This window comes from Lampris incognitus, chromosome 8, assembly GCF_029633865.1.
Source record: "Lampris incognitus isolate fLamInc1 chromosome 8, fLamInc1.hap2, whole genome shotgun sequence".
Taxonomy (NCBI): Eukaryota; Metazoa; Chordata; class Actinopteri; order Lampriformes; family Lampridae; genus Lampris; species Lampris incognitus.
In genome coordinates this window covers 56089825-56115046 of record NC_079218.1, presented here as the reverse complement: position 1 = coordinate 56115046, position 25222 = coordinate 56089825, and the positions used below count along the sequence as shown (strand labels likewise).

The following is a 25222-nucleotide window of genomic DNA, read 5'->3' as shown; positions in this document are numbered from 1 at the left end:
GTGAAGTACATGGACTGATGACACAGCTTCAGGAGCAGCTACAGTTGGTCAGTGGGTGGTCTTATTGTGAAAAGGTGGGGTCGTTTTGTAATTTCTTATGGACTACCTCAACAGAAATGCACATGAAGAGAGACTTAACATCACAAGAGACCATTGTTTCATCCTCCTCCATAATGATGTCCCTCACCTCACCCACAACATCCATAGTGTTCTGAATGTGATGTTCATTACTGCCTACCAACGGATTAAGAATAGATGCAGAAATTTAGAGAGGTTATAGGTCACTGAGTTAATCATACAAACAACAGGCCGTAATGACACGTCCTATTTATTTATCCTAGGTAAACCATGCAGACTAAGTGTAGCTTCCTCTGGGTATAGTCTGTGGTGCAAAATTCTGTCAATAGCATTGTCCTGTTCTCACAGTGTCAGGCAATCTATCACCTTCTTCTTGTGACCACTGCCCGGATCTCATTTCAGGGGCTCATAAGTATTCATGTCGGTAAGTAACGTCATAACTTTTTCATGACAGTCTGTCTGGTTTAATACAACAGCGCATCTGCCTTTGCCTGCTGGAAGGATGATGGTGTTATTGTCCTTACTGAGAGTCATGGCAGCTTTCCTCTCACCTCTACTGATGTTGGCGCCTTCACATTGCTGAGGCAGGGTGAAACATTCGTCCGCAGTTGCTCCACTTCCGGATCCACAGTGTTGTTTTTATGGATCGTTGATTCCGTGGCTGTGATCGGTTCATTGTACTGTGATCTAAGTAGGAGTAGTTTTGCATGTGCATCTATAGAGCGAGGCCTGTTTTTGTAGAAGATCTGTTTCTAGTTGTTTTATTTTCTCATCTAACGTCTTCATTTCAAGTTGTACTTTTTATTTTTTGAGCTGATAAAACAAGTTATCTGACCTCTATTAAATGCCTTGAATACCTCCCATCTTATGTTTGGGAAGTGTTGCATTCAAAATACAAGTCAATTTCTTTACTAAAAAAATCTGTGAATGTCAGGTCCACAAGCCACCCTGGTTGAAAGCGCCATTTCAGGGGATGACTCACAAGTTTAGTGTCTTTGTAACTCCCCCCACACTGCAGGGAACCATCAACTGGCTGATGATCTACATTAGTTTTAATGTAGGTTGTCTAAGCAAATCTAGCGATAAGCGAACTAAGCACAGAACATAGCTAAATCAGAACAAATTAAGTGGTTAGGGCAGAATATAGAGAAAAGATAGTAAGAGAATAAACAGCAGTTACAAATCTTACGAAGCCGCCTCTCATGAAGGCGGAAGGTGGAAACAGCAGGCAGTGATGAGCAGTGACGAACAGGTTTAAAGGGGGGGTGATGATTAACGAGCAGCAGTATGGTTTAATGCCATGAAACAGTACTATGGATGTGATGTTTGCTTTGAGGATGTTGATGGAAAAGCGTAGAGAAGGTCAGAAGGAGGTACATTGTGTCTTTGTGGATTTAGAGGGTGCTGAGAGAGGAGGTGTGGCATTGCATGAGGAAGTTGGCCCTCATAGCACCTGACACTGGGCCGGATCCACCCACAGTCCGGCAGATCCGCATAGGAATCACATCTGCTCATAGACCGCCCCTCACCTCTGCGCCAATGCCGGCAGATCATTATGTCAATCACATCCGTTCGTAGCCCGCCCCGCGTCTCTGGCCAGAGTGTAGCCTCCTAAAGCCCATTTTAAGTTCACAGCTATGGCATGGATATGGGCCAGTTACGGCCCAAAGCTGTACAGATCCGTAAACCGGATCCGCGCCGGTATTGGCCCATTGTGCAAAAAGACACTGGGGCAGATCTGTTTTGTGGCTCTGTGCCAGATGCTGTGACACAACCGGCCTGGATCCGGCCCAGTTTAATTTTGCTGTCTGGGTGCGAGTGGCAGAGAAGTATGTAGGAGTGGTGCAGGATATGTATGAGGGCAGAGTGAAAGTGATGAGGTGTGCGGTGGGGTTGACAGATGGGTTCAAGGTGGAGGTGGGATTACATCAAGGATTCCAACACCTCGACTCCCCAGAGACATGCGCAAGGACCCTGTTTGTGGTCTTCAACTCAGCGTTCAACGCCATCGTCCCAGATATCCTCCACTCCAAACTCACCCAGCTCACTGTACCAGCCCCCATTTGCCAGTGAATTAAAAACTTATTAACAGACAGTAGGCAGCTGGTGAGGCTGGGGAAAATCACATCAAGCACCTGGACAATCAGCCCTGGCACCCCCAGGCATGTGTGCTCTCCCCCCTACTCTTTTCCCTCTACACAAAATGACTGCACCTCAGGTGGCTGGTCTGTTAAATTCCTGAAGTTTACAGACAACACAACCATCATTGTCCTTACACGGGATGGTGATGAGTCTGCATATAGATGGGAGGTTGATCAGATGTACCTCTGGTGTGGCCATAATAACCTGGAACTGAACACACTAAAAACAGTGGACTTCAGGGGGAGTCCCCCAACACTGCCCCCCCTCCCCACCAGCATACTCAACATCACTTTGTCTACAGTGAAAACCTACAGATTTCTAGGTTCCACAATCTCCCAGGACCAAAGGTGGGCTTCCAATATACTTTTCCACCAACTCAAAACATTTAACTTGCCCCAGGAACTGTTGATTCAGTTCAACACGGCAATAATCAAGTCGGTCGTCTGCACATCCATCATTGTCTGGTTTAGTTCCGCCACCGAACAGGACAGGGAGAGACTACAATGGACAGTCTACAGAGAACATCACTGGTGCTAAACTGCCCCCCATTCAGGACTTATACAACTCCAGACTCAGGAAACGGGCAAGCAGCATTAGTGCAGACCCATCACACCCTGCTCCAACTCATCCCCTCTGGCAGACGCTACAGAGCACTGTACCCCAAAACATCCAGATATAAAAACAGTTTCTTTCTGTGGGCTGTCATTCAAGTGAACACTTAACACTGTCAAATAAATCCAACCATTTTGTATATACTGTACTGTACATTGTACGTATATTGCTACACTCTGTCATGTCCATCTATCTGAGACATGTATGTAAGTAACCTGCTAACATTTATTTCAGCATCTCTGATATTGTGGCAGGATGAGGAAAAACACAGGAGACGAAGGCGAGTTTGAACTTTATTCCTCAGCTCCAAAACAAAACTGAAACAGGAACAACCTTGCACCAGAGAGCGCGGGAACGTAAACCACGCCCCCAGCTCACAGCCCTGCTGGGTGAGAGGCATAGCCCCTAGTGTCCGCCACAATATATATTCTCTGCACCATTGGACTTTATCACCTCTTATTCCACCTGTATAAGTCAGTCCTTGTATACAGTGGTGCTTGAAAGTTTGTGAACCATTTAGAATCAGAGATGCTGAAATAGATGTTAGCAGCTTACTTACATACATGCCTCAGGTAGGTGGACATGACAGTGTACCAGTATAGGTACCATGTACAGTAAAGTATATACAACATGGACAGTAAAGTATATACAACATGTACAGTACAATATGTACAACATAGTTGGATGTACCAATTTTCTACCAATTTCCATGGTTGGATGTACCAATTTTCTACATTTCTGCATAAATATGATCTAAAACATCAGATTTTCACACAAATCCTACTCGTATAAAAAGAGAACCCAATTAAACAAAAGAGACAAAAATATTGTACTTGGCATTTATTTATTGAGGAAAAGGATACAATATTACATCTCTGTGCGTGGCAAAAGTATGGGAACCTCTAGGATTAGCAGTTAATTTGAAGGTGAAATTAGAGTCAGTTGATTTCAATCAATGGGAGGACAATCAGGTGTTAGTGGACGCCCTGTTTTATTTAAAGAACAGGGATCTATCAAAGTCTGATCTTCACAACACATATTTGTGGAAGTGCATCATGGCAAGAACAAAGGCAATTTCTGAGGACCTCAGAAAAAGAGTTGTTGATGCTCATCAGGCTGGAAAAGGTTACAAAACCATATCTAAAGAGTTTGACTCCACCAATCCCCAGTCAGACAGACTGTGTACAAATGGAGGAAATTCAAGACCATTATTACCCTCCCCAGGAGTGGTCGACCATCAAAGATCACTCCAAGAGCAAGGTGTGTAATAGTCGGCCAGGTCACAAAGGAACCCAGGGTAACTTCTAAGCAACTAAAGGCCTCTCTTACATTGGCTAACATTAATGTTCATGAGTCCACCATCAGGAGAACAGTGAACAACAATGGTGTGCATGGCAGGGTTGCAAGGACAAAGCCACTGCTCTCCAAAAAGAACATTGCTGCCCGTCTGCAGTTTGCTAAAGATCACGTGGACAAGGCAGAAGGCTACTGGAAACATGTTCTGTGGGTGGATGAGACCAGAACAGAACTGTTTGGTTTAAACGAGAAGCGTTATGTCTGGAGAAAGGAAAACACTGCATTCCAGCAAAAGAACCTTATCCCATCTGTGAAACATGGTGGTGGTAGTGTCATGGTTTGGGCCTGTTTTGCTGCATCTGGGCCAGGACGGCTTGCCATCATTGATGGAACAATGAATTCTGAATTATACCAGCGAATTCTTAAGGAAAATGTCAGGACATCTGTCCGTGAACTGAATCTCAAGAGAATGTGGGTCATGCAGCAAGGCCACGACCCTAAGCACACAAGTCATTCTACCAAAGAATGGTTGAAGAAGAATAAAGTTCATGTTTTGGAATGGTCAAGTCAAAGTCCTGACCTTAATCCAGTCGAAATGTTGTGGAAGGAACTGAAGCGAGCAGTTCGTGTGAGGAAACCCACCAACATCCCAGAGTTGAAGCTGTTCTGCACGGAAGAATGGGCTAAAATTCCTCCAAGCCGATGTGCAGGACTGATCAACAGTTACCAGAATCGTTTAGTTGCAGTTATTGCTGCACGGGGGGGATGTCACACCTGATACTGAAAGCAAAGGTTCACATACTTTTGTCACTCACATATATGTAATATTGGATCATTTTCCTCAATAAATAAATGACCGAGTATAATATTTTGTCTCATTTGTTTAATTTGGCTCTCTTTATCTACTTTTAGGACTTGTGTGAAAATCTGATGATGTGTTAGGTCATATTTACGCAGAAATATAGAAATTTCTAAAGGGTTCACAAACTTCCAAGCACCACTGTATATATCTGAAGAGGGCAAACGACCAGCATCTCAGTTTTATCCGAATTTAAAACAAGAAAATTTAGTGACATCCGATATTTCAGAGCAGCCAAGCAGGCCTCTAGATTAATCATTTGAGTAGGATCTTCGGCACTTACAGGTGTCAAGGCGAGAGCAGGGAGGGGACCCAAATGCAGACAGCAAGGACAGGCTGGACTTGAACAAAGCTTTTAATAAGCCAAATGAACTTACATTACAGGAACAGACGACAGGTACAGACAGAGGGGAAACCACAACATGACGTGGCGCATCCAGCGACCAAGAGGCTCTGTGATTGTCTCTGTGAGTGTGTGAGAGTCTGGGGGACGATCCGATAAAGAGCCCAAGAAACCACGGGCATATATACCTGGGGGGGGGGGGCTAATCAGGGAGATTGGGCGCAGGTGTGCAGGACGGGCCAGTAACTGGACAGCCAATCGGAGAAAGGGCAGGGAGATTAGGCGCAGGTGCGCAGTAACCACACAGCCAATGGGAGAAGGGAACAGGTGTGTGAGGCTGTGCAATCACACGGGGGCACAGGTGAACTGAAACCTCAATCAGGGGATGGGGACAGACGAGTGTCGATGACCCAGATCACACTCATGACTCCCGACGGGGCGGATTCCAGACATCCCAAATGAAGAAACCAGGAGCACCAAGCAGGACAAACGGAGGGGTTCGGGGGGAGGATGAATGGGGCTAGGGATCTCGGGTGGATGGCCTGAGGGCTGGAACGATGGATGGAACCGATCTGGAGGGTGACCAGGATGCAGGACAGAGGGGCAGATCAGCTCCGGAGGACAGGTGGATGGATGACCGGTGATGCTGATTTTTGAATTAAGCTCTCAAATATTCGAAACAAACTTCTTCCGCATTTGCTGTGCAATATCACCTGTAATCTCAGCGCAGGGGTGATTTGATTTATGCACAGTTCCCACCTTTGCGCCATTAAGCCCGGAAACTTCATTAAAGAGGTGAGTTTTCTGTAAGACAGCCTTTCCTTAGCCATCATATAGGCGGACCTGAATGAGGCTGCGGTCTCCTGCATTAACTTGGAATTCACCTCAATGACTTTTTTATTTGGCAGAATCTTCTTTTGCCTAGTCAAAGCCACTTCAGTGGCCCTCTTGTGTGCAGTGCTGCCCCAGTGTTTATAGTATCTCTTTCTTCACGACTTGTTCTGAGCAGTGCTGCTTGCCCCCCCCCCCCCACCCCCCCGTTAATCCTCTCCTCAGACAAGTGTGTGCCAGGTACCTTTTCAGACAGAAGGGTTTTTGCATCCCTGCCAGCGGTGCACCCCAAGCTTCCATCCTTAACGAACAGCCATGTATACCGGCTCTTCCACTCTCTCCATCGCTGGCTGTTCCAGTTTGACAGGAGAGAGGAGCAAGAGGGGTTAGGATCGTGACCGGCCGCGGCCTCTTCCTCTGACGAGCTGTTACCTCCACCATCTTCAGCCAGAGGGGACTCTTCTTCAGCTCCTTCCTGCTGCGCTGGCACCCCGGCGGGCGGTGTGCCAACAGCGATCCCAGGGCTTGCAGCAGGTGACTCGGCCTTGCTAACATCGCTAGAACACGGTTTCTTAGTGAAACCAAAGTGAATTAAACTGCCTTGTTTCTGTTGACATGGCTAATGATGCTAACTGCGAAAAGGACATGCTAAGGACTTCCCGCGCAAATCAACGGGACTCAGCCTCCAACGTTTATATTTCTCCTACGAATCTTTGAGTTAACGTGTAAACATGAGTGGAGTTTGATTTGCACCGCAGCGCCGCCACGCCTTGGTGGTCATGACAAGAACAGCAAGTGTATAGCAAGAATAGCATGTGTAGTTATCTTTATCGAAGTGAATTGGTGTTAAATCGCCGTCATTGATGAATGACACATTCGCAATTTTACACATAATAATCCATGATGATGACGATACACAAAACTGAAATTGCATGTCAAAATAACACATTGTCAGTATTTTTAGAGACCCCCCCCCAAAAAAATTCAGAAATCACGTTTTCAGGGGAGCCCATGTCTTATCAGCTCCCCCATAGTTCGCACCATGCCCATTCCTTCAGGCTCACTAGGCTGAGATGACTGATGGGAAACGGCGACAAATTAATAATTTGTTATTCTAAAAAAATTGCCTGCATCAGCCTTAAGGGACTTCAACCTCTTCTTTCTTCAGCACCAACTTCACGTTTGTTTTTTGTTTTTTTCTCTTTTCGTTTGTCCATCTTGCTCCACACCACTACTTATCCCAATGTTGCCACTTAACAGAGACAGGAAAGGGGCAGGGCCCAGGAAACGTTAGAATGGACCGGACCAATAGTAATTGGCTTGGGGGAGAGAGGCTGACAGTGGGCCGGCAGCCCACTTGCCTCAGCCAATCAGACACACAACACTTTGGTTATTTTTATTTAGATGGGAGCCGGGGTTATTTATATTTTGAGTTGCATCGACCTCAATTGTCAAGCTCCAGCTGGCCAGATGGCCATTGCTCACGGACACGTCTCTCTAGTGGAGACAACCTATATTAACTGCAGAACAGTCATCATATATCGTCTTTGCTTTCACTGCAAATACAATAGAGCTAACTTCTAAGCTAGTCTAAACTCGAAGCTAATAACAAACACAACAGTCGTTTGAGAAAGAAAACTAGACAGTCTAGCGATAAGTGAACTAAGCACAGAACATAGCTAAATCAGAACAAATGAAGTGGTTAAGGGCAGAATATAGAGAAAAGATAGTAAGAGAATAAACAGCAGTTACAAATCTTACGAAGCCGCCTCTCATGAAGGCGGGAGGTGGAAACAGCTGGCAGTGATGAGCAGTGACGAACAGGTTTAAGAGGGGGGCGGGGTGATGATTAACGAGCAGCAGTATGGTTTCATGCCATGAAACAGTACTATGGATGTGATGTTTGCTTTGAGAATGTTGATGGAAAGCGTAGAGAAGGTCAGAAGGAGTTACAGTGTGTCTTTGTGGATTTAGAGGGTGCTGAGAGAGGAGGTGTGGCATTGCATGAGGGGAGAGGCAGAGAAGTATGTAGGAGTGGTGCAGTATATGTATGAGGGCAGTGTGAAAGTGATGAGGTGTGCGGTAGGGATGACAGATGGGTTCAAGGTGGAGGTGGGATTACATCAAGGATCGGCTCTGAGCCCTTTCTTGTTTGCAGTGGTGATTGACAGGTTGATGCATGAAATCAGGCAGGAGTCTCCGTGGACGATGATGTTCGCGGATGCCATTGTGATCTGTAGTGAGAGTAGGGTGCAGGTTGAGGGGAGCCTGGAGAGGTGGAGGTATGCACTGGAGAGAAGAGGGATGAAAGTCAGTAGGAGCAAGACAGAATATACTATATACATGAACGAGAGGGAGGACAGCGAAAGGTGAGGTTGCAGGGAGTAGAGGGGACGAAGGTGTGTGAGTTTAAATATTTTGGGTCAACTGTTCAAAGTATAACAGGGAGTGTGGAAGAGAGGTGAAGAAGAGAGTGCAGACAGGGTGGAGTGGGTGGGGAAGAGTGTCAGGAGTGATTTGTGACAGAAGGGTACCAGCAAGAGTTAAAGGGAAGGTTTAGAAGGTGGTAGTGAGACCAGCTATGTTGTATGGTTTGGAGACGGTGGTGTAACGTGCATGGATAAAGTAGACACATTAGCCCTTGGCTAACGGGTTGGACCCTGTCGTGTATCTACAGGATAACTGAATTATACAACGATCAAGGTGTATCTTGGTCTTCCTCTTTTATTTGCTAGACCGTAGTAACATTACAAAACGACTGCGTTTTGAGTGACCCTCTTGCTCTGTCTTCTTCCAAGGGCCGCGCACCAGAGTGGCGCGAGTACATTTATACAACATACACAACCAATAGACATCGAGGGTCAGAGGTCAAACATAAAATACATATTACTGCAAATAAAAACATTTGCTTTCGTGTGTATCTCCATACACTACACGCCTCCCCTGAAATCTGAACCCAGTACATTTACAGTACAACAACATTTCTTTTACATCTTTTCAACATGACATTGTTATAACAACAACTGGGTTCTCACAGATTTAACCTATCAGGCGGCTTCACATGCCGCTGCGGCCTCTGGACACCCTCGGCAACTGAGGAGGGAGCAGTCTCACTGGGTCCTTGCTGCACAACCCTCTCAGTGGATTCTGGAACGTTTACAGGCATTGATACACATGCATGTGATACATTTGGAACAACCCTCAGATCATCATCAGATTCATCTGACACGTTACAGTTCTCAATCTCAGTATTGATCATTTGATTGACATGTCTCTTGTACACCTTTCCATACACTTTCACAAGATATGTGGCAGGACCAAGTGCCTTTACAATGCACCCAGGCACCCATTTAACACCTTCCCCTCCCCTGTGGTTTCGAATCAACACCTTCTCTTTTGGTAGGAAGTGTCTGACTTGTGCCAACTTATCTGCTTGCTTGGACTGTTGACTGTCCTGTCTCTGTTGAATGGACTCTGCGAAATTAGGTTTGGTGAGAGATAACCTGGTTTTGAATTGACGTCTGAGAAACAATTCTGCAGGTGTTTTCCCTGTAGTAGACTGTGGTGTCCTCCTATAACAGAATAGGAGATTGTGTATGCAGTGGTGCAACGTCATGTTGCTACTCTTTCCCTTTTCAAGAGCTGTTTTCAGGTTCTGCACCAAACGCTCTGCAGCCCCATTAGAAGCTGGGTGGTAAGGAGAACTCTTGATGTGTTTCACCCCATTGTTTTTCAGGAATGTTTCAAACTCAGCAGATACAAATTGTGGTCCATTGTCAGACACAAGTTCGTCTGGAAGACCCCACGTGGCCAAGTATCCCCTCAAAACTTCTATGGTCTTTTCAGATGTAGTGCTACTCATCAGAGCTACTTCTGGCCAACGTGAATAGCTATCAGTGACCTCTAGGAAGTTGAACTTTCCCTTCTGAGCATAATCTATGTGTATCCTCTGCCAAGGATGGTTAGGCCAGCTCCAATTGTGAACAGGAGCTGTGGCAGGCTGGTGTCTGTTTAACTGGCATGTCTGGCAACTGTTTACCAGTGACTCTATGTCAGAATCAAGGTTTGGCCACCAAAAGTGACTACGGGCTAATGCCTTCATCTTTACCATTCCCTGGTGATTTTCATGCAATTTACGTAACATCTGTGGTCTTAACACCTCTGGTATGATTACCCGGAAACCCCACATCCCCACAGTCAGATTCAACAGTCAGTTCAGTGTTTCTTATGAAGTATGGCCTTAACTCATCTTCATTCAAATGCTTTGGCCAACCATTCAATGTGAAGTGCTTCACTCTCTGTAGTACTGCATCAGTCTTTGTCTGTTTTGCAATCTCTTGTGAGGACACTGGCACTTTATCCAAGAATGAGACCCTAAACACAGAACTATAATCTGAGTCTGCCTCTTGAGTCTGTAGTGGTAAACGCGATAATGCATCTGCATTTGCATGTTGTAAGGATGGCTTGTAACGTATATGTCATACTGGTATGCTGCTAAAATTAATGACCACCTCTGCAGCCTAGCTGCTGCCAATGTAGGCACTCCAGTCTTGGGCCCTAGTATCTTTAGGGGTGGTTTGTGGTCTGTAAGCAGAGTAAACCTTCGTCCATAGAGATAGTCATTAAACTTGGTCACCCCAAAGATGATACTAAGTGCTTCTTTCTCTATCTGAGAATAGTTGACTTCTGTTTGAGTGAGTGTCCTAGACACGTAGGCTATAGGTTTCTCACTGTTGTCTGGAAACTGATGTGAAATCACGGCACCTATGCCGTAAGGCGAAGCATCACATGCCAAAATTACAGGCAGTTTAGGGTCATAATGTGTAAGCACTAATGCGGCTACAAGCTGTGCTTTAGTACGCTCAAATGCCTCTTGACATTTTCTTGTCCAATCCCACTCTTTATCTTTATGTAGGAGCTCAGTCATAGGCTTAATCTCGCTGGACAGGTTTGGTATAAAGTTGCCATAGTAATTGAGCATGGCTAAGTACGACCTCAGTTCTGTCACATTTTTCGGCATAGGAGCTTTTTCAATAGACTCAGTTTTCTCTTTAATTGGACGCACACCTTCAGCATCAATTACATGCCCGAGGTAGGCCACACTGTTCTGAAAGAAGGTGCATTTCTCTTTGTTAAGCCTCAGCCCATGTTCTTCCAGTCTCTGTAACACTTGTTTAAGATTGCGCAGATGTGCGGTGGTGTCTGTTCCTGTTATCAAAATATTGTCTAAGTAGCATACCACGCCATCAAGCCCTTGTCATACTTCATCCATGGTGCGCTGGAAAATAGCGGGCGTGCTAGCGACCCCATATGGCAAGCGGTTGCATACATAGAGACCTCTGTGTGTATGGATGGTGAGAAACGGCTTACTTGTCTCCTCCATGTGGAGCTGAGTGTAGGCCTGCGTCAAGTCAAGTTTAGTGAAATGCTTTCCACCTGCTAAAGTGGAGAATGAATCCTGCGGTTTTGGAAGTGGGTACTGATCTACATCAAGCCACTGATTTACCGTCACCTTATAATCTCCGCAAATGCGCACTGATCCATCTTTTTGCAGAATGCACACTAGTGGCGCAGCCCATTCACTATGCTGCACAGGAGAGATCATTCACTGTTGTTCGAGTTCGACTAACTTTTTATCCACGGCTTCACGCAGTGCATAAGGCACTGGCCTCGCTTTACAACACGTTGGTACAGCATCCGGTGATACACGCAAGGATGCAGTGAAGCCTTTTGCACGGCCCAGCTCGGCGCTGAAAACTGCTCTGTGCTCTGAGCACACTTGCTCCCCTGGGTCAGATGCGGCAACGCGATTCACTTTTGACCAATCTAAGTTGAGCACTCGAATCCAGTCACACCCCATCAGCGCCGGTGCTTTACCACGGGCCACTAGCAAGGGCAGCTGTAAATGCTGCTTCCCACATTGCACATTCACTAGGATTTTACCCCACAAAGCTAACGGTTGGTCTGTGTATGTTCTCAATGTCACGTCACATGAATGCAAGTTCGACCCTTTCAGTTTGGATTTGTTCAGGCTCTCTGAGATAACTGACATGGCTGCCCCGGTATCTACCTCCATGTACATCCTAACACCACTGCATTTTACCATCACCTTGTAAGGTTTCACATACTCACACTCAGTCTTTACTGAATACAGTCTCATATCAGTTCGCTGTTCAGACCCTGAGTCCGGTTCGCGAGTTGCGTCTGCCTGGTCCACAAAGTTCACCTTCCGGGCCGCCTTTGGTCCGAGGCGGGCGGGCAGACGACTGTCCAGCAGACTGCCTCCCTTGGTCCCTACCGGTGTCGGTGCGCTGGTTCCGACAGGCTCGCTCCAGATGTCCGTTCTTTCCACATCCGCGACACCGGAAGTCTTTGAAGCGGCAGCTCCCCGGTCCGTGTCCTTTCCCGAGGCCCCTGTAGCAGTCCTGGTGGCTGTCGCTGACCTCCCTCTGGTTCCGCGCAGTCCTGGACTCTCGGTGTGGCCGCACTCCGACAGGATCCGCTCGCATATGCACAGATGACTGTCCTATCTGCATGCTTTCTAATCCAGAATTCGTGCGTTCGAAGTTGTTCGTTAATTCCACCATCTTTTGCCATGTTAATCCCACGCCAATGGCGGCATTCAGTAACTTCCGGCGCAGCTCTTTGTTAGATGTCCCACACACGAGCTGATCTCGGAGCCGCTCCTCCAGGCTCGCGCCAAAATGGCATGTAAAAGCTAATCCTTTCAAGCTAGCAAGGTAACCAGCAAGTCTCTCTAGACTGTTGTCAACGGCTTCTAAAAGCAAACCTTTCCGTCAATACCTTCTTCTTTGGCGTGTAAAAATCCCGCAACGTCTGTAGCGAGGTTGCCATAGCAACTTCACTGAACTTTTTCGGTGATATCAAGTCCTTTAGCAAGGCCAAATTCTTCCGTCCAACCACGGACAAAAATATCTTGCTCAGTTTGGTTAGCAGACAAGAGTTGCATAAGCCTTTCTTCATAATTGTCAAAGGTTTCTGCCGTTTCGTCGAACTGCAGTCCTGTATCATCTGTACTATACAGGGCCATCGCGTACGTTAGCTGCTAGGCTGCTAGCATCGTTCAAACATTACCGGTCAAGACGGGAGCAACCCGCTGCACATCAAAATAAAGAGGAAGATCCCATCCTCGTCGCCAAAACTTGTCGTGTATCTACAGGATAACGGAATTATACAAAGATCAAGGTGTATCTTGGTCTTCCTCTTTTATTTGCTAGACCGTAGTAACGTTACAACACGACTGCGTTAAGCAGGCACGAAAACACATGAGTGACCCTCTTGCTCTGTCTTCTTCCAAGGGCCTACATTTATACAACATACACAACCAATAGACATCGAGGGTCAGAGGTCAAACATAAAATACATATTACTGCAAATAAAAACATTTGCTTTGTGTGTATCTCCATACGCTACACTACCCTTTAGTCAACTGGTTAACGTTGTCGCCCGCAGTGCGGGAGATCCGAGTTCGCATCCCGGCTGTGACGGTCCGGCCGGGCGGCCCCCGAATTCTTTACAGTAGCACTGACGAAAAGACAGGAACAGGAGCTGGAGGTGGGAGAGTTGGAGATGCTAAGATTTTAACTGGAAGTGACGAAGAAGGACAGGATTAGGAATGAGTATATTAGAGGGACAGCTCAGGTTGGACGGTTTGGAGACAGAGCAAGAGAGGCAAGATTGAGATAGTTTGGACATGTGCAGAGGAGGTCAAAAAGGTTGAATCAGTTCATCTGGATACAACGAATACACGAAAACTGGCCTTGTTGTTCATAAAGACATGTATGATGACCACATACTTCATTATAAGGAGGCTCTGTCCACAGCAAAATCTTCTTATCATGCAAATTTAATTAGATCAGGTGAAGGTAACACGAGAGCCCCTTTTTCCATGGTCAACAATATTTTACAGCCACCGGACACTTGCACCTCACCTGTCTTCAATTGCTCAATGTAACACCTTCGTGACCTTTATTAAAACCAAAATTGAAAATATTCATCAGCTATTGAACTCGTCAAACAATACCGCATACAGTTAATCTTATTACCCTCCTATGTTCCCCTCTCTTCTTCACTATCTAGTTTTAGACTCCCAACTGTTGCTGAAATATCTGGTCTTATTCGCAAATCCAAATCAGCTACCTGTCAGCTAGACCCCCTCCCTGCTCAGTTAGTAAAAGCCTGTCTACCTTCTCTATCCTCTTTAATAACTGATATCATACATTCCTCCCTTATCTCTGGTCTTGTTCCCTCATCTCTCAAAAACAGCTGCAATAACTCCAATACTCAAGAAACCTGGTCCAGACCCCGACAATTTGAATAATTTTCGCCCAATCTCAGATTTACCATTTCTTTCTAAACCACTTGAAAGAACAGTCACATCTCAGGTACACGCTCACTTGATGCACAACAATCTGTTTGAACAATTCAACTCTGGTTTTTGCTCAATACACAGTATGGAGATAGTCTTGGTGAAAATCACTAATGATCTGTTGATGGCAGCTGACTCTGGGCTCTTAACCATACTTGTCCTTCTTGACCTAAGTGCGGCCTTTGATATCATCTCACATAAAATCCTCCTAGAGAGATTAGCTTCCACTGTAATAACTGGCACCCCCCTGACTTGATTAGATCATATATCTCTGGCTGCACTCAGTTTGTCCAACTTAAAATTTTGAGATCACAGTCCTTCCCTGTTACGACCGGTGTTCGCCAGGGCTCTGTATTGGGACCCCTCCTATTTATTATTTACTTATTACCTCTTGGCCACATTTTCAGGAAATTTCGCATTCAATTTCACTGCTATGCGAATGGCACCCAGCTTTTTCTATCCACCAAGCCTACCTCCACTCTTCCACCCACTCTCCTTTCTGACTGCTTGCTAGAAATTAAATCCTGGTTTTCATACCACTGCCTCAAACTTAATAGTGATGAAACCGAGGTCCTCTTAGTAGGTACTACATCTACTTTGGCTAAACCTGATAGTTTTTCCCTAACTATTGACAATTCTATAGTTCTTCCATCGCCTCAGGTTAAGAGTCTGGGTGTCATCTTGAACAGCACATTATCTTTTGAAGCTCACATCAACAATGTTACTCAGTCTGCATACTTCTACCTACGCAATATTAATCGTCTTCGCCTGTCACTTACACCTAACAGCAAGGCTATACTCATTCATACCCTGGTTACATCCTGTATTGACTTCCCCTCAAGTGTCTTTATACTCTTCAGTTGGTCCAGAATTCAGCTGCCTGTATCATTACCAGAACTCCTTCCATAGATCACATCACTCCTGTTCTTCAGCAACTCATTTGGCTCCCTGTTAAATACAGTATTGACTTCAATACGTTTCATCGCTCAACTAAGGGACATCTTCAGTCAGACTTAAGATGTCACTTAGTTGAGTTATGAAACGTATCTGTCAATAAACGTTGTATCCAGATGAACTGATTCAACCTTCTTTGATTTTCTTACCTGGATTATTGAGCATGCGTCAAGACACGTGTGGAGGAGAGATGCTGGGTATATTGGGAGAAGGATGCTGAATGTGGAGCTGCCAGGGAAGAGGAAAAGAGGAAGGCCAAAGAGGAGGTTTATGGATGTGGTCAGGGAGGACATGCAGGTGGCTGGCGTGACAAAGGAAGATGCAGAGGACGGGAAGAAATGGAAATTGATGATCCGCAGTGGCGCCCCCTAACGGGAGCAGCCTAAGTAGTCGTAGTAGCTCAGATCAGGTACAGTCATGTTCATCATGTGTCTGGGCTGCAGCTTGACTTAGTGGTCAGCAGATGTCCCTAATGTTGAATCCTCAGATCTGGTTAAAGCTGAAACAGCTCTGCGGCCTTAAATGCCTAAGGAGACACTGCCCCCTTGTGGACAGGTGTTTAAAAACATTTGGAACGAGGAAATACCGGAGACTTGGATTTTACCCACAGATTCCAATTCACAGATTTTTATTGTTTTCGTTAGTAGTTCTTCAGTTTGGCAAATTCCGGATTTCAAAACGTAAGTGTGTCATAAAGCAAGACAGAAGCTGCAGTGTGTGAAAACAGTGGATTTAACACATTTGCCTCCGACATACAGAATCAGATGTAAACATCTTATATTTTAAATCAAGAAAAAAAAAGAAGTCAACTCTAAAAAGATATTTAATAAACCAACTTAAATAACAAATGAAAAATATAAACCCTAACTAAACATGGACATCTTATATGGGATTTAGCATGCAATCTGTCTGGTTAAACATGAGAATACCCCCCCCCCCCCCAAAAAAAAGGTGTGTGTGTGTGTGTGCGACTATTTGAACTTTATGGAGAATTGTGGCACAAGTTAATTGGAAAAATAGGATTTAGCTTCAAAACAGATTTACACAAAGGGATAACTTGACAATAGCATTTGTTCTTTCTCTTTTATTAAGGCTCCCCAGACTCGATCGGAGATATTTAAAGTCACAAAACAGTCTCACTGTATCGACATGCCGTTCTGGTGGTGAACCGTCAGCTGTTTAATGCAAAATATTACTCTCAAAATCATATTTAAACAGTTATTGTGTCAAGAGGCTCTACATTATCAGGGAAAAAATTAACATTACTAAAAAGTCTGAATCCGTCAGTGCGTTTTGAGAATTTGACCCAAAAATCTTGAAGTTCGAGGCATCCGGGTGGTGTGGCGGGCTATTCCGTACCCTACCATCCCCGGGATCGCCGGTTCGAATCCCCACGTTACCTCTGGCTTGGCTGGGCGTTCCTACAGACACAATCGGCTCTGTGCGCAACTGTAGTCCACTGACTTCCGGTTTCTACTGCAGCGGTCATACCAGTTTCCTGTTGGTTGTGTGTGCTATTGACCGTGGCATATTTTTGGTGATGCCTGCAAGATTTACCATGGCTAAATGTCCACCACATGCACACAACTGTCCACACACTTCCACCTGCACCTACCAGCACACTTCCACCTGCACCTACCAGCACACTTCCACCAGGACCTACCAGCACACTCTCACCTGCACCTACCAGCACACTTCCACCTGTACCTACCAGCACACTCTCACCTGCAGCTACCAGCACACTTCCACCAGGACCTACCAGCACACTTCCACCAGGACCTACCAGCACACTTCCACCTGCAGCTACCAGCACACTCTCACCTGCACCTACCAGCACACTTCCACCTGCACCTACCAGCACATGGCTGAAACGTTTCAGGTTGTACATGTAAAGCTACGTCCACAATTCTGTCCGTCCGTCCGTCCGCTCATCGTCATAATTGTGGATGTAACTTTTCAGCCATGTGCTGGTAGGTGCAGGTGAAAGTGTGCTGGTAGGTGCTGGTGGAAGTGTGCTGGTAGGTGCAGGTGACAGTGTGCTGGTAGGTGCAGGTGACAGTGTGCTGGTAGGTGCAGGTGGAAGTGTGCTGGTAGGTGCAGGTGGAAGTGTGCTGGAAGGTGCAGGTGGAAGTGTGCTGGTAGGTGCAGGTGACAGTGTGCTGGTAGGTGCAGGTGAAAGTGTGCTGGTAGGTGCAGGTGGAAGTGTGCTGGTAGGTGCAGGTGGAAGTGTGCTGGTAGGTGCTGGTGACAGTGTGCTGGTAGGTGCAGGTGGAAGTGTGTTGGAAGTGTGCTGGTAGGTGCAGGTGGAAGTGTGCTGGTTGGTGCAGGTGGAAGTGTGCTGGTAGGTGCTGGTGGAAGTGTGCTGGTAGGTGCAGTTGAGAGTGTGCTGGTAGGTGCTGGTGGAAGTGTGCTGGTAGGTGCAGGTGGAAGCGAGCTGGTTGGTGCAGGTGACAGTGTGCTGGTAGGTGCAGGTGGCAGTGTGCTGGTAGGTGCAGGTGACAGTGTGCTGGTAGGTGCAGGTGGCAGTGTGCTGGTAGGTGCAGGTGACAGTGTGCTGGTAGGTGCAGGTGACAGTGTGCTGGTAGGTGCAGGTGGAAGTGTGTGGACAGTTGTGTGCATGTGGTGGACATTTATCCATGGTAAATTGGTGTGACCGCTTCAGTAGAAACCGGAAGTCGGAGGACCACAGTTATGCACAGAGTCGATTGGCCGTGGGAAGCCGGATGTAGGTATGTGTCCTGGTCGCTGCACTAGTGCCCCGTCTGGTCGGTCGGGGCACCTGTTCGGGGTGGAGGGGGAACTGGGGGGGAACAGCGTGATCCTCCTACGCGCTGCGTCCCCCTGGTGAAAAGAGGCGGCTGGCGACGTCACGTGTATGGGAGGAGGCATGTGGTAGTCTGCAGCCCTCCCCGGATCGGCAGAGGGGGTGGAGCAGAGACCGGGACGGCTCGGGAGAGTGGGGTCATTGGACAGGTACAATTGGGGAGAAAGAAAAAAAAAAGGGGGGGGGGGTCCCAAAAAAAAAACAAATCTTGAAATTTGGCTGACAACTTGGAGTGAACAATAACCTTGGATACACAATGTTATTCGTTAAAGTATATCTGCAAAATTACACTTAATTTTTGTTAAACCTTTTATGGCAAAATACAGAGAACATCCTTTGGGTTTGACATTAAGTTCATCTAAATATTATCTACAGTATTAAAAAAACAAAAAAAACTTCCCAACAAATTTATACACGGAAACAGGGGAAGGAAGAGTCCTGTCTCAGGACACCCAGACCCCAAACATCGGAAAACCTTCCCCTCACAGTCCACTCAGTAGACGGTCTTAAAAGCTCCGTTCTTGTTCTGCCGGAGGGGAAATGAGCTGGTAGGATGAGAAAACTTTCAGTTGTTTCCAATACGCAACTAAATCCTTGAAAGTATTTCCTTGAAATGAGGCAAAAATACAAAACCTTGCTTGATTTGAATGACACTTAAGAAGAGCTTGCAATAAGTTATGAAATTTAAATAAAGTTAATCCATCCCAGAAAGCATGTTTCAAAATTGTTTTTTGAGAAAACCAGAATTTTAAGACAAAGATTCGAAGATTAAATGACTCGCTCGAACAAACATTACTTTGCAGTGTACATAAAACTAACATTTAAATAAAAAAATACAATATGGCAACAGCTAAATATGTGGAACGTAAATGGCAGATGATCGTTTGGCATCACTTCTCAGCTCGGCTGGGCAGAACAACACGAGGACAGGGCAGGTCGTAAGAGACCGCACATATAAATACCAAAGAAAACAAACGTAAAATGATGAGACGGGGACAACCCAGGACACACCGAGACATGTCTGTCGTTTTCTTACGTGACACCAGCCGTTTGTTAGACGAGTTAAAGTAACAAAAATACTAAACGGTATAAAAAATGCTTGTGAATCATAAGAAAAAGTGATAAAATGCCTTTAACTTAAAGGTGTAATGCGTAATATTTATTTTTCTCTCATATCATAACATGTCCAGTAAATGAATAGTTAGTTAGGACTAATTCTCTTGTGTCTTTTCTCTATCCTAAATCAACAGATTTCTGCATTTCTGCAAATCACAAAAGCTGGGCCGGATGACTGGTTTCGGTGGTTTTTGACCAAAAAAGACTTCATTCATTAATTCGCAAAGCTGACCGGAACAGCTACACAACAGATGCACACAAAACACCTGCAGAACCTGAAGGGACTTGATTAACCCCATAACCATTAGATTAACTGAGTATTTCTAATCTTCCTTTCATATGAAATACCTCCCACTGTGATTTTACGGATGCTTTATAAGGTCATTTATCGGGCATCCGGGTAGCATAGCGGTCTATTCGATTGCCTACCAACACGGGGATCGCTGGTTCGAATCCCTGTGTTGCCTCCGGCTTGGTCGGGCGTCCCTACAGACACAGCTGGCCGTGTCTGCGGGTGGGAAGCCAGATGTGGGTATGTGTCCTGATCGCTGCACTAGCACCTCCTCTTGTCAGCCGGGGCACCTGTTTGGAGGGGAGGAGGAACTGGGGGGAATAGCGTGATCCTCCCATGTGCTACATCCCCCAGGTGAAACTCCTCACTGCCGGGTGAAAAGAAGCGGCTGGTGACTCCACATGTATCGGAGGAGGCATGTGGTGGTCTGCAGCCCTCCCCGGATCAGCACAGGGGTGCAGCAGCGACCAGGACGGCTTGGCAGAGTGGGGTGATTGGCCAAGTACAATTGGGGAGAAAAAAGGGGGGACCATTCCAAACACAAAAACAACAAAACAGCTTTTCATTCACAAGCAGTTGTTGCCTTCGCCCCCTCAGTCACTGTGGGGAGAAGGTCTTGTGTAAGTAAACGTGATGTATTTTATCCAGTAAGGCCACTAGGAAAGAAAGGACACAAAAAACATTTTGTTTCAAAGGTGGCTGAATGGTTGTTAGGCTGAAACGTGGTAAAGGAAGTCTGATTATTGTTAACTTCTGAACAACGTGTGATCCATGTAGTAATCTACTGTATCTCTTGCCTTATTTCACACCAAATTATCAATTTGGATGATTGACGAGTGCTTCAAAGTGCTGTCAACAGGTGAACTACAGCTTTCACTTTACTGGGCAAATAAATCTATCAACGTCTTCCTCGACAAACTGACCGGTACCTGCTGAAAGAATCAAAAAGATATGAAAAATCACAACATCAAGGTATCGTTTAAGTATTAGTAGTTCAAGGGAAGAGTACAAGTAATCACAAGCAAATTAAGGCACATGGTGTGTAGGAACAGTTTCAGTTCCAGACAATCGGTGAACTAAAACACAAGTTTAAAGAGCTCTTCACCAAGAACTCGGCATTTAAACTTCTAAAAAAAACCCTTTATCCATTAGAAAATAACTCTACAGATGTAGAGAAGAATTTTAAACAAGATAAAAAAAAAATACAATACTCTGAAGATTACTAATAAGTCTTGATGCATAGCATCATCCACTGCTGTCGTTTTGTTTTCTATGCAGTACGTTTCACATCCCGCGTTCACCTGGAACAGTGAACACCGGAACTGATAGTGTTATAAAGTGTTATGGCAGTATGTCAGAGTCACGTGTGAAGTTGTGATATCCAGGAGAAACACAAGAGGGAGAAGACTGAAAAAGGAGGAGAGTTGGAGATGGAGAGGAAAAAGACAACGGAGGAAGGACAGACGTGAGATTGTCACAAGCGACTGTGCTGTCCTGTGGACCCGCAGTGTGATTCAGGGAAAAACAGGAGGTGCTGCAGGAGCTTCCCAACAGTAAAGAAATGGGAGTTTTGAGTTTAAAATAATGTTATATGTAATGGTGGCATGGTTCAGGAGGAACAGCGGGTCGTCTAGTAATCGAAGGTCGCTGGTTTGAGCCGGCTCCTCCAGAGAGCACGTCAAAGTGTCCTTGAGCAAGACAACAAACCCCTAACTGCTCCTGATGAGCAGGTTGGCGCCTTGCATGGCAGCCTCCACCATCAGTGTGTGAATGTGTGTGTGAATGGGTGAATGTGAGGCATACACTGTAAAGCGCTTTGAGTGGTCGGTAGACTAGAAAAGCGCTGTATAAATGCAGTTCGTTTACCATTTGATGCTGAAACAAAGAATAAGAATCACATTCCTGCTCCATGTTTTCAATCAGAGGACCCGACTGGCCTTCACATTTTCATTTACTCCTCATTCCTCTTCGTTCTGGATATCTGCCGGTGTTTTAACTCCCAACGGTCTGTTGCAAATCACTTTCATCCAAAACCAGAGGCCTGACCCAGCTTCTTCTGAGACCAAAACCAATGCATGAATCTGACGCATTGTTTTGAAGCTGAGTAGGGTTCAGCTCTGCTGGACCAGTGCCAAGGGGGTGGACTGCGGCAAAATGGGGCTCGGCAGGCTGCTGGTTGAAGCCTCCGCGTCACATTCCATCTTCTCCTCATCTGGTGTCCGCTGCTCATCTGGTGTCCGCTGCTCACCAGAATTCCTGTTCTGCTCTTTGGACAGCAGCTTCTCCTCTTTACTTTGCACGTCAACCTTCTGTGAGTTGACAAGTTCCTCCTTTATGGCCACTGGCTCTTCTTCGATGGCATCCTCCTCCTCCGATTGTTTAACCATGCTGGACTCCATTTTGATAGTTATCTCATTCTCCATCTCCCCTTTCACCTTCCCCCTTTCCTCTGCTTTCTGCTCCTCCTCAGTGCTTTGGGGATTGGCAGTAGCAGGAGGTGAAAGGAATTTCCCCTTGCTAGCTTTGTTTGAGTCGTCCTCCACCTTCACTTGGAATGGTGGCAGGCCCAGCAGGAAGGCTCGGATCCTGCTGGGAGAGCTCAGGTCCGCTGGCTCCTCCTGCGCAACCATCTCCATGGCTGGACCTCCTCCACCTCTCCCTTGTCCTCCTCGCCCAGAGTGGGATCTGCCATGCAGACTCAGATCCTCAGCCTCCGCCTGCTCTGGGGCGGTGGCGGCGGCGACAATTCTAGGCTTCTTGCATGACGGCAGATCAGTGTTACCGTTCATCGATGCCTTCATTGGGTCAGGCTGGTCTGGCAGTGTCCTTTTTGCGACATCAGAGAACTTGCTGAGGTTGAGGGGCAGGGCCTGCTCAGAGGGAGGAGGGGGGGAAGGAGGAGGAGCACTCGGGGAGCAAGGGGTCTTAACGTTCAGGTCTTGGGACAGGACCTCAGAGAGACGGCGGGTGAAGCTCTGCAGTTGAGCTGAGCCCAGACGAGTCCGCATCAGCTGGCAGACTTGAACGCTGCAGTCCAGGTCCAGAGGGAGGACCCGGAGAGGAGGTAGAGGTGGCCGATTCCTCCCCTCCCGGATGACTCCCCTTTGGGTTCCCTCAGCTGTGCACCCTGAACACTGGTGGTGTTGGTGGGGAGGAAGAGGATGAACAGGAAGAGGAGGAGGTTGGGGCTGGTCAGTGTTTGGAGGAGGACAATCTGGACTTCCTGTTTTGGGCTGGGTGGCTGGTTGGTGATGGGGGAGGGGCGGGGCTGGGTCTTGGATTGTGGCAGATCTGTCCATGCCCCTTTGGAGGCCCAGTCGGGCCCTAAATACATCCAAGGGACACATGCCTTTCGTGGGACTGAAGCCACCCAGAGATCGTCCGGCGTAGCGGCCTGGCAGGGCAGACAGGACAGCGCCGGATGCAGAGGGGAGATTCAGCGACTCGCCGTTCTGCTGCTGCATTTGGTTCCTCGGTTCTGGCTGAAGGAGGAGGAGTGGGTTTGGTCTGGGAGAGACGTCCGGTGTTAGAAGTATGTTGGGAAGGAGGCTAGCTGGGTGGACAGGCAGAGGAGCAGGAGTATGGTGGAGCTGCTGGACCTACAAGGAGAAAAACATGGAGACAGTAAAACAAGCTGATGGCTGACTGGAATAAGACCAACAGAATCAAATTAAACAACGAACATGGGGGCTTGAATCACTGTGACCAACAAGAAATGGATTTGTTTGTTTCCACAAGATAATTGAGGTGAATAATAAATGTAGTATGCATTTATTATTTAGTGTGCATTAACGGCATGCAGTGGCAGTATTATGGTCTCTGCACCTTAATGGATAAAAGGCATACTACATGGCTAAAAATATGTGGACAACCCTTCTAATTAGTGGGTTTGGGTATTTCAACCACACCAATTGCCAACGGGTGCATAAAATCAAGCACACAGCCATGCAGTCTCCAGTGACAAACGTTGGCAGTAGAATGGGTCGTACTGAAGAGCTCAGTGACTTTCAACATGACTCGGTCATAGGATGCCACCTTTCCAACAAGTCATTTGGTCAAATTCCTGATATGGAAATGTCTCGGAACAGCAACAGCTCAGCCTCGAATTGGTAGGCCACACAAGTTCACAGAACGGGACCACTGAGTGCTAGAAATCGACTGTGCACTACTCACTACTGAGTTCCAGATTGCCTCTGGAAGCCACGTCAGCACAAGAACTGTTCATCTGGAGCTTCATGAAATGGGTTTCCATGGCTGAGCAGCCGCACACAAGCCTAAGATCACCATACGCAATGCCAAGCATTGGCTGGAGTTGTGTAAAGCACACAACCATTGGACTCGGAAACATCCTCTGGAAGTAATGATTGATGCTGTACTATCTGGCAGTCTGACTGACCAATCTGGGTTTGGCAGATGCCAGGAGAACACTACCTGCCCAAATGCACAGTGCCAACTGTAAAGTTTGGTAGAGGAGGAATAACGGTCTGGGGCTGTTTTGCATGCTTTGGGTTAGTTAGTTAGTTAGTTCCGATGAGGGGAAATCTTAATGCTACAGCATATAACATTTCTAGGGAATTGTGTGCTTCCAACATTTTGGGGAACGCCCTTTCCTTTTTCAGCATGATAATGCCCCCATGCACAAAGCAACGTCCATAAAGACATGGTTTGTCGAGTTTGATGTTGAAGAACTTGATTGGCCCTGAACTCAACCCCCTCCAACACATTTGGGATGAACTGGAACGCAGACTGCGAGCCAGGCCTCCTCCCCAAATTCAGTGCCTGACCTCATTAATGCTCTTGTGGCTGAATGGGAGTGAATCCCTGCAGCCATATTCCAACATCTAGTGGAAAGTCAGTAGTCATTTTAAATGAATGCCACATTATCTTAAATGTGTACCTTTGTATGCTTTTCACCTGGCTACTGCTGTAAGCCTGCATATATGGGGCGACCAGAGGGTGCCAGTGTTTTTGCTGCTGGTGTTACTTGTACCCATGTGCTGATCTGTTGTCTCTGACATATTGCTGCTTAACTGTGAATTTCTTTTTCTTTCTTTCTTTTTTTTTTTTTTTGCAGACTGGGTAGGTTGTAGAACTAGATTGCCCTTTAAGGATAAATAAAGTCATCTGAGTCTGGGTCAGAAGAGTGGAGGCTGTTATAACAGCAAAGCGGGGACCAACTCCATGGTTCTGGAATGACATGTTCAACAAGGACATATGGGTGTGATGTTTGGGTGTATACGGATGGCCATGTAGTGATTTAGTGAAGTGAGGTGGTTAGCCTGTGCAGTACCTCTTGCAGGCTGTTCAGGCTCACTTTGGCTTGCGGTCGACGGGCTGCTTTCGCTTGCTGCTGGGCTAGAAGTTTAGCCTGGGCGATGAGGGTCGCCTTGTTCCGCCGACCTGGAGGTCTTCCCCGGCCTCTCTTCACCACCACCGTGCCATCAGCATGAACCACCTGCTGGAGGGACATAAGGGACAAGATTTAT

General features: G+C 46.5%; 1 protein-coding gene across 1 annotated transcript in view; it reads right to left on the bottom strand.

The window, feature by feature from the left end:
* Nucleotides 1–21847: 21847 nt before the first annotated feature.
* Nucleotides 21848–25222, bottom strand: part of zgc:77151 (uncharacterized protein LOC337153 homolog) — a 46565-nt gene continuing 43190 nt past the window's right edge. Inside the window, exons 11-12 of the mRNA XM_056284361.1 lie at nt 25027–25194; nt 21848–23335 (exon numbers count right to left, since the gene is read on the bottom strand). Of these exons, the coding sequence (XP_056140336.1) occupies nt 21848–23335; nt 25027–25194 (1656 nt within the window). The remainder of the gene's footprint in view (nt 23336–25026; nt 25195–25222) is intronic.